Here is a 13,574-nt window from a genome sequence, read left to right as displayed (position 1 = left end):
ACTCCCCCCAGCATTTAAGGGCAATTTAGCATGGCAAATCCACCTAACGTGCATGTCTTTGGTCTGTGGGGGGAAACCGGAGCACCTGGAGGAAACCCACACAGACATGGGGACAATGCGCAAACTCCACACAGACAGTGACCCAGGGAATCAAATCCAGGTCCCTGATGCTGTGAGGCACTGTGCCATCGTGCCACCCCAACGCAGTGTTAGAACACTGCATCCACTGAGTCGTTCAGTGTTAGAACATTGATTCCCCTTTGTCAGAGGACTGATCTCCAGAAAAATACAATTAGAACAGCGTGTGTTTTTTATGTACTGATTAAGTTTTGTGTTCAAAGTGACAGGTGTTGGGAACTGGCAGCAGTTGTGGCTGAAGCAACAGGTTCTGAAAATTGGCCCACTGGGGCATTAACTGCTTATTCCACACCTGCCTGTGTTCTCAGCAGTCTCTCGCTCCTCCATAGGCCTGGCGATATTCAAGTGCAGCTGATTAGCTTAGCTCAGTGGGAATATAGGTTATGATGCAGGAGAAACAAGATAAAACAATGTTTAGAGATAAATCTGTAGGAATAAATTATGCAAACCAAAAGTAAAAATAAAACAATAACCAATAAAGCAATCTAGTCCAATACTACTTCAGTATGAAATAATATCAACTTCCCGACATGGAACAGATACTGCAGTAGGATCCAATCAGACCATTTCACACTATTTTTCTATACCTAAATCTCTATGTCTCCATTCTTTTCGTAAGCCAATACAGCTCAGTTATCCAGAGTTGTCTTTAGCTGAAACCACTCACAATCCAACACACTCTTCTATTGCTAAACAATTCATGGCTTAATTGAGCTTTCCATTTCACAAGGTCACAACTACAACTATGTTGCTGCTAACTATTTTGCAGCTAAAACTCCAAAGCAAAGCTTTGCAACTGGGTGAACGGACTCAAGGTTGGAAAAGAAAAGCTGAACAGCTTCTTCACACGGAAGCTGATGTATGTACAAAATAGATTGCCTGGGAGATGATGCCAATGGATAGCATCCACAAATTTGAGAGCGAATTGGGGGAATTATTAAATACTAAAGCGCAGCAGAAAAACAGAAGAAACTGGAAGTATCGAGTGATTGCATAATTATTTTCTGCTTTGCATTTTCCTGCCTGAGCAGTTCACATCAAAGATGTGCAGGTTAGGTGGATTGGCGACGCTAAATTGTGCCATTGAGTCAGGGGGACCAGTAGGGCAAATGCATGAGGTTATGGAGATAGCGTCTGGGTGGGATTATGGTTGGTGCAGACTCGATGGGTTGAATGGCTTGCTTCTGCGCTGTAGGGATTCTATGATTTGCATTGCAGCTTAACCCTCCATCTAATTCACCGCATGGAAGAGAGCTACTGGTTTGCTCTGTTTATTACACGTAGCGAAATCATAAATGCATTCTTCACTCTTATATTTATGATTTGGATAAAAAAAAGTCTCTTCTAATTTATTTTGTAAAAGTTCTGTTGACAGATCTTTGGTGACAACTTGGACCGATCTGTACGATGTCAGTATAAGCCTCATCAGTACCCTCAGGAAACCCGTGTTACTAAATTATATTGTGCAAAGGAAAATAATTCAATGAGAATTATTCAACAAAGAGATTAACACGAGGAATCTGTGAATGACAGAGAATTAACTATTCATTTCTAATCTAGCACAGTGACACAGTGGTTAACCCGTGTTCAATTCTGGCCTCAGGTCTGTGGAGTTTACATGTTTTCCCTGTGTCTCTGTGGATTTCCTCCCACAAAGATTGGCCATGGTAAAATTGCCCCTTAGTGCCCCAAAACGTATAGTTTAGATGATAAATGTGTGGGGTTATGGGGATAGGGTAGGGGAAAGAGGGCCTAGGTAAGATACTCTGTCAGTGCAAATTTAATGGGCTGAATGGCCCCCACTGCACTGCAGGGATTCTATGGTATTGCTGTTCCTTCACTAACGCTGAGTCAAAATCCCTCTATGACAGCATTGTGGGTGTACTTACACCTCAGGGACTGCAGCAGCTCAAAGCAGTTCACCACCACCTTCTCAAGGGCAACTCAAGATCGACAATAAATGCTGACCTAGCCAGTGCCGCCTACATCCCATACAAGAAACACATCTCACTCACGCCACTTGAGTTATGAAATAGACACCATGTGATAGTTTACTTAGCATAAGCCACCAACATGGATACTCCATAACTGTTACTTAACATGAACAGTAAGAAGTCTCACAACACCAGGTTAAAGTCCAACAGATTTATTTGGTAGCTCAAGCCACGAGCTTTCGGAGCACTGCCCCTTCATCAGGTGAGTGGGAGTTGTGTTCACTAACAGGGCACATATAGATACAAACTCAATTTGTTTGTGAACACAACTCCTGCTCACCTGATGAAGGGGCAGTGCTCTGAAAGCTTGTGGCTTGTACTACCAAATAAACCTGTTGGACTTTAACCTGGTATTGTGAGACTTCTTACTGTGCTTGTCCCAGTCCAACGCCGGCATCTCCGCAACTTAACATGAAAGCAAATAGTTAGTATTTTCAAAACTTTGCTCCATAAAAATAGGCATGTCTGATAGATCTTTTGCTCCTTTGAGTTCTCACTAAAGGAAGGAATAACAAAGACATGAAAGACAAAAAGAAAACTCAAAAAAAAACAGAGGGAAAGAAAAGACTGACATACATAGAAAACACATCGCTGGAGTATTTCCTTCATTTCAAAAACTTTAAATAATCAAACACATTGTTGAATGGTTCCAAGGACATAGCTATTTTTCTGAAAAAAAGGGCTAAGGGGATATGGGAAACAGGTGGGACGATGGATTTGAGACCAGGGAGAGATCAGCCATGATCTGATTGAATAGTGGAGCAGGCTCAAAGGGGTGAATTTGCCTGCTTCTGCTCCTCATTCCTATGTACCAATGTTTTCCGCAGTGCAAATTCAAAATGACACACCTGAAGTTTCTGTTGAACACAAAGCCATTCTGCACCAGCAACATAACAGAACCAATCCACCTCCTATTGACTCGACTGACCCAAGGACCATTTGCAACTTCACAAGGTCAAACTTATTTTCTAATGAATACTAGTGAAAACTCCAAGAATTTCAGTGTTCTGAAACACTTCAGATTTCAAGTGTTTATTAACCTTCATCATGAACTCCAAATCAGCTCCATGCCTGGTTTGCAGCACTGGCTGATAGTCGCAGTGTAATGTTGCAACTGTACACTACTCTAGTGCGGCCGCACTTGGAGTACTGTGTGCAGTTCTGGTCCCCGCATTACAAGAAGGATGTGGAGGCGTTGGAGAGGGTGCAGAGGAGGTTTACTAGGATGTTGCCTGGTATGGTGGGGAGGTCCTATGAGGAGAGACTGAGGGATCTAGGGTTGTTTTCGTTGGAAAGAAGGCGGCTAAGAGGGGATCTTATTGAAACATATAAGATGATTAGAGGTTTAGATAGGGTGGATAGTGATAGCCTTTTTCCTCGGATGGAGAAAGCTAGCACGAGGGGGCATGGCTTTAAATTAAGGGGGGGTAGCTACAGGACGGATGTCAGGGGTAGGTTCTTTACCCAGCGGGTGGTGAGGGATTGGAATGCCCTGCCTGCTGCAGTTGTAAATGCGTCTAGTTTGGGGGCGTTTAAGAGATCTCTGGATAGGTTTATGGACGAAAAGGGATTGGTATAGGCTAGTGGGTCATTGTTTTTGTAACTGGTCGGCGCAACATCGTGGGCCGAAGGGCCTGTTCTGCGCTGTAATGTTCTATGTTCTATGTTCTATGTACTGCTTGTTGAAAAACACAACAATTATAAGGAAACGTTCTAGTTGCTTCTTGTCCAGTTTGCTATGCCATTCATTTAAAAAAGTTACATCCATCTATTTAATATCCACATTACACTGAAGAACATCAGGACTATTATCTATTATAGCACTTTAAAAGAATCATAGGTTCACAAGAAGGATAATCACATTATTTGCAATTTTGATACAATTGGGCTGTGTTGCCAATCCCAGTTTTCAGTATTTGACAGTTCACAACTTTATTGATTTAGTGTTCACTTACAGCCCCCATGACGAACAGACAGATTTAACCAACTCTCCTGGAGGTCAGGTTTACAGAATTTATAAACCTGTATTTGTAAAATGCCACTCTCCTGACATCTTCCCTTCCAGCGTACTCCAATCTCGGAAGTATGTTTTGTCAACTTAAAGCTATTCTGTAAAGTTACATTCTGTAAATCATAAAATCCCAACAGTAAATAAGGAGATCGTTTGGCTCAGCAAGTTGATACCGACCACAGTCCCACCCAGGTCCTATTCCCGCAACCCCATGCACATACTCTGCTAATCTCCCTGACACTAGGGTCAATTTAGCACAGTCAATCAACCTAACCCGCATATCTTTGGACTCAAAGAATAGGCAACCACAGCACGTCATTAACTGGTGAAAGTCTCAAGCCAACTAATGCTTTTTTTTAATCCAGTTAGCGGTGGTGGAGCAACTGGACATTCTCAGCTCCTTGGAACAGTACCGGCTACCTCCACTGATCATTCATGTGGAAAACTACAACAAGTGACAGCAACATGGGATATCCATTTTATATACCCCCTGAAACGCCAGCTGTTCCACCACCCAAAAGAAAAAAAACTAACAAAGGAGAAATGAACGTGCCTGCATTCCTATTTTAAATGCTGGAATGAAACACTTGGGTTGTCAAAGTCAAGCCGTGGTCAGCTCCCTCAGAGCTGGATCATTTGCGACCTGCAGTCTTGCTACAAGAGGTTTATTTGTGTTTGAGCTAACAACGTGGTAATTACAGTATACATTTTGCTAAGGGCAACTTGGTATTTCAAAGTTAATATTTTCTATTGAGGAAAAAGTCAAGTGTTAAAATTACTTGCTAAGCGGTGAAGCAACCTCTATGCACCATCCAGGCTTGTCAGATAATGAATTTTGACAGGGAACAACCATACTCAGTTTGTTAATGTGCACTAAAAGCAGCTCAGTGCTGAGTGTTGGGCAATAGTCTGTGCTAGCAGATGCTCGATACTGGGTTTAAATTATTAATTTGAAATCAAACATATTTGAGTTCAGGCCAGTGGCTGAATCGCTCATCAGGGACATTACTGAGCGCGAAAAAGTAGTTTATTTCTGACATTAATACTGGAGGATAGTCAGTCCTCTCGCGGTTGAGGTAAGATCGGTCACTCCAGTGTAATATAAAACAGGATCAAAGCAAAACACTTTCTCAAGTTCAAAGTACTGACATTTCTGAAAATAATCTGAGCTCCCTGTACGAGTAAATAATCCCAATAGATTTATTTCCAAGTAGTTGCCTCTTGAAGATCTGGCGATGGTTAAGTGGTATTATTACTCGACTATTAATTCAGAAACTCAGTAATTCGAATCCCGCCACGGCAGATGATGGAACTTGAATTCAATAAAAAATATCTGGAATTAAGCATTTACTGATGCTCATAAAACCATTGTTGATTGTTGGAAAAACCCATTTGGTTCACTAATTCCCTTTAGGAAAGGAAATCTGCTGTCTTTACCTGGTCTGGCCTAGATGTGTTTCGAGCCACAGCGATGTGGGTTGACTCTCGAATGCCTCCAGGCAACTTGGGATGGGCAATAAATGCTAGTCAGCCAATGATGCCCATGTCTCACAAAAGAGGAAAGAAACCTTACAGCAAATCTTAAATTCAGTATTCAAATTAAAGTGCACAGCTTTGAGGTGAGCACCTGGGAATTTCAGAATTTAGCACCAAAACTAATGATTACAGTTGTTCTGGAAAAACAGACAGAATGGTCACATGCAATGCATGAAATCTCAGTAAAACATACTCCTTAGGATCCCATACAAAAATCAGAATTTGATTAGAAACCTTAGATTCCTCACCTTGAGGAAGATTGGACTCATTCACTTTCGACAAGAATTAAGTTGGAGGAGCTCGAAACTAAGGTTTCAAGGCCATTGAGGGGAGTGATACAAGCAGAATTTTCACCCTGATGAAGGGTTTCAAATACTCAGAAATAAATTTATAAAAGCATTAACTTAGTAATGTGAAATGTTAGGGTGGCACAATGGTTAGCACTACTGCCTCACAGCACCAGGGACCCAGATTCAATTCCAGCCTCGGGTGACTGTGTGTGTGGAGTTTGTACATTCTTCCCGTGTCTGTGTGGGTTTGCTCCGGGTGCCCCGGTTTCCTCCCATACTCCAAAGTTTGATTAACCATCGTAAACTGACCCTTTGCATCCGGGGGATTAGCAGGGTAAATGCATGGGGTTACAGGCATAGGGCCTGGATTGTTGTCAGTGCAAGTCTCCTTCTGCACTGTAGGGATTCTATTCCATGAAACCTTTCTTACTAAAAACAAGTACTAAGAGTTTTGAATAAATTACCAAAGGTAGTCATGTTAACAAATGATAAATATTAGTTTCTGCATCACTGGAAAAATAAAGAATTGAGCAATATTTTAACATTTCAGCGAGCGAGGGTGAAAAGTTGCATGTTATGCTGTCTCTTTATTTCACCCAACTTTAACATCAATTAAATGGTCATTGGGCAACTGGCAGCTGTGAATAGGATGAGTTAAAAAGTGCCTCTGTCAAACAACAAATGTGTAGAGCAGCTACAGCAGTGTTGACCAAACCTACATTTAGTGACGTGCAAAGGATTTGTTCAGCTGGCTCTATAATACCAAATGACATTGAACAGACTAGTAGATACTTGTTATGCTAAAAGAAAAAGCCTTTTCTTAAAAAAGAAATAAACAAGTCACAAAAATATGTCAGCAGAGAAATTGGAGCTTGAGAAAAGCCCTTTGCTAGGGATCTAACAGTAGCCCAGCACCAAACAATTTCCAAAGCACAGTCCAGGTGTTTGAGCCCTGTAGCCTCGTGTGTGCAACAAATAGCAATGCCTTCAGCCCTCGAGGTCCATGCAGCAGCACCTCCGTGCCCCTCACGCTAATTAATCTGCTTCTCTGTCAAACTTGTCACATGAACTGTTAATCACAGGCCCTTGTTGATAGGACTTTAAACCCCTAAAGAACAGTTCGGAGCAGACAGCTGCATAGCTGAGGATTCAGGGCAGGTCCTGCGTCACCCAGAGATCTGTAAATACTCCTTGCCCAAACACGGAGGGTCGGCTGACGGTATCTATTTTCCCACAACTCCAATTTGTCAAGAACGAATTGCTTGTCCTTCACTGAAGCACCTTTCTCTTCAACCTTTTCTGCGCTGCAGACCCGCCCATACACGAACTTTGTTTCCAAATTAACTGCTGGAATTTACAGAAGGCTGTTTCTGTGAACTTGAGTCTTTTTGGCACCTTTCCCTCTCTTTAGCCCTCCCAGTGTAGTATTTAATCCTCTGCACCTGCAAATGCTCCACACACTGCAGCCTGCCAAGAATCAACCACGTGATTTTGCTTCCATGACCACACGGCCTGTAAGTTGAAAAGAAAAAGAAAATAACATTAGTTGTTGTACTCCAGACCCTTTGAAAACCCATGGGTTTGCTCAGATGATGGGAACTTAGCTCACAAAGTGTGTGGCTATTTCTGTGCTTTTCACAAAGTGACACATCCAACTTCTCCAGGAACTGAAAAGTATTTTCACACAAGAGGCAGCTTGGGAAAATGTTCTTCGGGATACATTTGCATTAAAGCAAGGGTCAAACTTTACAAAGAGGCATGGCCTGCCGCTGATGTTTTTCCAACTCTAACTGTTCAGCATTAAGCAGACCACTGTGATAGCGTAAAACACTCTTGTACTTATTAATGTTGGAACAGTGGGCATCATAAAAAAGTTAAATTTGCCATGTTACAATATATATTGCAAAATTAAAGGTTCCCCATGACAATGATCAGAGTATGAGGTGGTGGAAGCCGAGGTCAAGACATGTTTCTGAGGAGTTGAGAGTGGATTGTAGTCATTCCTGAGCTGGGTTGGGTTACTGTGGACACTGGATGGAGCAGAGGCAGGTTTACGTGGCAATGCAGACAGGAAGTTGTTGGTTCCTAAGCTTGGGCAGTGGGAGTTCCAGGAAGCAGAAATGGCCAGCAAGCAGAAAGTGGCGCAGTGACAGGCACTGGAGAGTTGGCTGGGGATGAATAGGGTCCAGCAGGTAAAGGGAAGGAGCACTCATATCAATGCTGAAACTAAAGTATTTGCTCGACAGCAAAGATAAAAGAGACTCATTGGGTTATCCAGCAATGGAGTAGGCAACAATGGAGAAGAGCCAAGAGAAGGAATATGTTCTGAGCCATTGCTGTATGTATAATGATGGTAAAAAGTCTGACAACACCAGGTTTTAGTCCAACCTATTTATTTGATAGTAAACTCACAAGCTTTCGAGGGGTTACCCTCTTCGTCATTCACCTGACGAAGAGGGTAACCCCTCGAAAGCTTGTGAGTTTACTATCAAATAAATAGGTTGGACTAAAACCTGGTGTTGTCAGACTTTTTACTGTGTTTACGCCAGTCCAACGCCGGCATACCCACATCATGTATAATGATGGTCATGAGGTACAACAGAAAAGGAGGATACCTCAATCCTCACATCAAAATGGAAAATTCTGTTAATGCACTGACTACAGGCATGATATGAAATTGTGATAGCTAATACTTAACATTTGAATACCAGAAATCCCATAAGATACTTTTTTTTTAATCTGTGAGGGAATGTGTGACAATAGATCCCATTCACGTGCTCTCACACCTTGCAGTGTAGTCGGTGGACATGGGAGAAAATAACTACATTAAACATTGACTGATTTCCAATCTTCAATTTCACAGAATTCCTACAGTGCAGAAGGTGGTCATTCAGCCCATCAAGTCTGCACTGACAACAGTCCCACCCAGGCCCTATCACCATAACCCCATGTATTTACCCTGGTGGGCCCCCTGAAACTAAGGGGAAATTTAACATGGCCAGTACACCTAACTTATACATCTTTGGAATGTGGGAGGAAACTGGAGCACCCAGAGGAAACCCCACACAGACACAGGAAGAACATGCAAACTCCACACAGACAGTAACCCAAAGCCAGAATTGAACTCGGGTCCTTTTTGATTTGATTTATTATCATCAGCATACAGTGAAAGATATTGTTTCTTGGGTGCTATACAGAAAAGCATACCATACCGTTCATAGAAAAGGAAACGAGAGAGTGCAGAATGTAGTGTTACAATCATAGCTAGGAGAAAGATCAACTTAATGCAAGATAAGTCCATTCAGAAGTCTGATGGCAGCAGGGAAGAAGCTGTTCTTGAGTCGGTTGGTACGTGACCTCAGATGTCTGAATCTTTTTCCCAATCATAGAAGGTGGAGAGAGAATATCCGGGGTACGAGAGGTCCTTAATTATACTGGCTGCTTTTCTGAGGCAGCCTGGCACTGTGAGGTACTAGTGCTAACCCATATAGTCAAACAGCAGAGGTGTGCCAGTGTGAATAACTGTATGAGTCCTTGGCAATGACATAGCTGTCCCACTGTCATCGATGCACCAGCAGACTAAACTAGATGACACCACTGTCCCACTGAAAAGCTGTGCACTCCCAGGAGGAACCATTTTCACTGGGGCTTTTACCAGCATGAAATCATTTGGAGGCTAAATTGTCTTGTGTCCACTAGTTATTTGATCATGAATGAATTTTCTGTGCACTTGACCAGGTCGGTAAACCCAATTGTAGTGTTACCCACAAATGCTTCTACTTCCACGTCAAGAGCTACAGCAATGCCAGTCTCAGGTACACATTAAGGACGAGCTTTACAAAATAAAACATGTGTTTTGAGGTACCCCATGCGTAGGAAGATTGGGTCAAAACCCATAAACTATCTTTCCCATCATTAGTATGACTTGTTGCACTATCACACGAGTTTTGTGCCGGAAATAAGAAGTGTGTTTACACTGAGCCCCACAACCATAGGAACAGCATGAAGTAATTAAAGTTTTTTTTAAATAGAAGGATGCTGCCCTCTCCCACTATCATACGCAGTCTCCTAAACATGATGGGCCAAATACTATTTGTGAAACAGGCTGGAGTGACCCCACGTGTGCTCTAGTAAGCTGCAGATTGAATAGAGGACTTTGTGTTCCACTTCAAAGCCTCCGTCACAGAGAAACATTCCCATCTCCTGTTCTTCCCTAATGAATAACAAATTTCAAACACATCCATTGCTGCTTAGCTTGAAAACCCACACAGGCAGGTCTCTGGGTAGCCTTTCCTCATCACTATTTTTGCCGAATGTCGTGCCTTTTGTTTGTGGCCTTTGCACACAGAGATCTGAACGCGTTTCGTTTAAAGGAAGGAAGGTTGAATTTCGGCTAGCAGGCAACATGACTAAAGCCTGATAATCCTATTTTGTGAAGCAGTCAAAGTGGAGAGGATCAAATCTAAGTCGACTGCAAGCTTCAATATACTCCCAAATCCCTTTGAGCATTCAATATCTTTTGCATCACCCAAACAGCAATTATTCTGACACTGCCACTGTAATATCCACAAGAATAACATCCAGTGAATCTCTTGTTGTTACATGTAACAGGAACAGGAAACATGGGTGTTCCCTGCTTAAACATAACCTGAGATTCTTTTTTATTTTGAGTAGTTGCTGGCATTGCAACAAGTTGTTCAACAAACTCCTCCTTCCTTTGCAGCCAAGTGACATTTTTTTTTAATTTTCTCCCACGCCTTTTTAAAAATACAAAAATGACTCCCTTATTTTCCGTAATAATAATTGTGTTTTCTGTTTGCATTTTTATGATTGGTTGGTGGGATGATTAGGTGAGTGGAGTCCACCTAATCATGGGGTGCATAGCGTGGACTGGAGTAGGTGGGCGGGATTTTATGGCCTCACTCGCCCCGAAACCATAAAATCCTGCCCAAGGTCAACGGACCTTTCAATGCTCCTCCCCTCAGCCACTCCAATTCCTGTGGTGAGCAGGGCAGTAGAGTTCCAGCTGGGGTCGGTTTTAATTCAAGGATCACAGGGAACAGCTAAATTCAGACATTGTAAAATGTGCTTCTGCGAGGTACAAAACAGCTCAGTCCCCTCATAATAAGAGGGAGCAGATTTAGGACTGAGTTGAGGAGGAACTTTTTCACCCAAAGTGTTGTGAATCTGTGGAATTCCCTGCCCAGTGAAGCAGTTGAGGCTACCTCATTGAATGTTTTTAAGGCAAGGATAGATAAATTTTTGAACAGTGAAGGAATTAAGGGTTATGGTGAGCGGGTGGGTAAGTGGAGCTGAATCCAGGAAAAGATCAGCCATGATCTTATTGAATGGCAGTGCAGACTCGAAGGGCCGAATGGCCTACTCCTAGTTCTTATGTTATAATTTGTTTTGGATCACTTCATTGCCTGTTTTTCTGGCTGACTGAACACTCTGTGACTGTTTGGCCAGGCAGGTCTCCCCAGCCATTAACAGAGCTCTGTTGCCACAAAAACCAGAGCCTGCCTATTGTGACTCTCCAATTTAAGTTGTCCTTCACCCAGCCCCTTTTCCACCTCCTTCACCACCCCCTCACCCTATTCCCCTACAGACAAGAAACATTTCAATTTCCAAAGGATCATAAAGTGTGAAGGGCAGAGCTTGAAACTATGCCCGCCCAAACAATACCCCCTCCTTAGAATTAGTGGCTGCTATATTGAGGCACAGTTGCACTGATGTGGTGTTAACGGAAGCACGTGAGGCCAATGCAGCTGGTTAATTAGCAGCCGCTAATTAAGCTTACAGAAAAGTAAGGCTCTTGTTCTAAGGGGGGGGTATTGTTTGGGGAATAGGGCGATGCAGCTAGTATCTGAAGGGGGACTGGCGCAGTGGCATCGCAATGCTCTTGGAAGGAGAGGAGGGGATTGGGAGAGAGGAGGCATGGATGGTGAAGGGATTGGTACGCAAGATGGGGGATGATACAGAAGGAATGGAAGATGAAAGTAATGGAATGCAAAAGGTTAAATCACACAGGATCAAGGATAAACTAGCCAGATGGATTCAGAACCGCTATAAAAGACAGAGGATAGCACTGGTAGGGTGTTTTTCTGAATGGAGGTCTGTAACAAGTGGTGTTCCGCAGGGATCAGTGCTGGGACTTCTGTTGTTTGTAATATATATAAATGACTTGGAAGAAAACATAGCTGGTCTGATTGGCAAGTTTGCGGATAATAATAAGAACGCACTGCCAAGTAAGGTGGTTGAGGCAGACATTTTAGTGACATTTAAGACATCTGGATAGGCACATGAACTGGTGGGGAATACAGGTGGTTGGTCTAGATAGGATAACATGATGGCACAGGCTTGGTGGGCCGAAGGGCCTGTTCTTGTACTGTATTGTTCTTTGCTCTCTGTAATGGCTGTGATGAGAGAAATTGGCATGGTAGTGAAGGAAATGGCATAAGAAAAGGTTTAAAGAAGTACTGATGCCATAAGTATCCTAATTTCACCACCATGTTTTGGGGTCTCTGCTAGAATATTAAGTTCCTAATAATTCGTCTGAGGTATTGCAGAAAAACAGACATTTTATTGAAGCTTTCCATCATGCACTCATCAGGACATTCACAAGAATATCAATGTCAGCAGAAATAACAACTTTATACTGTATGAGATGAGAGTGCTGACTGGTTGCAAGTGGACCCTAGTCGGTAGAGCTGTTGCCATGGAAAACACTTTCTCAGAAGACAAAGAAAATTCTCTCTGAGAAGACTAAGGAAATTTGGCATGTCAGCTATGACTCTCACCAACTTTTACAGATGCACCATAGAAAGTTTGGTATGGCTCCTGTTCTGTTCAAGACTGCAAGGAACTACAAAAGGTCGTGAATGTAGCCCAATCCATCACGCCAACCAGCCTCCCAACCATCGACTCCATCTACACTTCCCATTGCCTCGACAGAACAGCCAGCATAGTTAAGAACCCCGCACACCCCAGACATTCTCTTTTCCACCTTCTGCCGGCAGGAAAAAGATTCAAAAGTCTGAGGTCACGCACTAACCGACTTAAGAACAGCTTCTTCTCTGTTGCCGTCAGACTTTTGAATGGACTTACTTCACACTAAGCTGATCTTTCTCTACACCCTAGCTATGACTGTAACACAACATTCTGCACTCTCTTGCTTCCTTCCCTATGAACGGTATGCTTTGTCTGTGCAGCATGCAAGAAACTATACTTTTCACTGGCGGCAGTTGCTCCAGGAGTCCTCAACATTGACTGTGGACCCCATGAAATCTCAGAGCACCAGGTCAAACATGGGCAAAGAAATCGCCACGTATCACCCCTCCCTAACAGCATTGTGGATGTACATACACCTCAGAAATTCTAGTAGTTGAAGAATAAGGCAGCTCACAACCATTTTCACAAGGACAAGGGTGGGAAATCAATGTCAGCAATGCCCACATTACGGCAATTAGATTTTTAAAAAGCTGCAAAGAACAGTTTGAAAATTTATATCAGGCATCTTGACTCTAACTGATCAAGGCATTGCTCTGAGGAATGAATGAGTGAATGACTGTCACTTATTTTGGTATTTCTCCACATTGAACACCA

The 13,574-nt window shown here is 42.8% G+C and overlaps 1 protein-coding gene across 2 annotated transcripts in view; it reads right to left on the bottom strand.

Annotated features, from left to right (window-relative positions):
- The window catches only part of slc25a26 (solute carrier family 25 member 26), a 217,984-nt gene that overhangs the window by 21,880 nt on the left and 182,530 nt on the right, over positions 1-13,574 (bottom strand). For both annotated transcript variants that reach the window (XM_080183332.1, XM_080183339.1), the window contains one exon: positions 7,412-7,481. In XM_080183332.1, coding sequence (XP_080039458.1) covers positions 7,412-7,481 — 70 coding nt within the window. The remainder of the gene's footprint in view (positions 1-7,411; positions 7,482-13,574) is intronic.

The sequence above is a fragment of the Carcharhinus amblyrhynchos genome, chromosome 3 (genome assembly GCF_965287045.1).
Source record: "Carcharhinus amblyrhynchos chromosome 3, sCarAmb.v2.hapA, whole genome shotgun sequence".
In the NCBI taxonomy this organism is placed as follows: Eukaryota; Metazoa; Chordata; class Chondrichthyes; order Carcharhiniformes; family Carcharhinidae; genus Carcharhinus; species Carcharhinus amblyrhynchos.
Note: the sequence above shows the minus strand (reverse complement) of the source record. Positions and strands in the feature narration are given on the sequence as shown.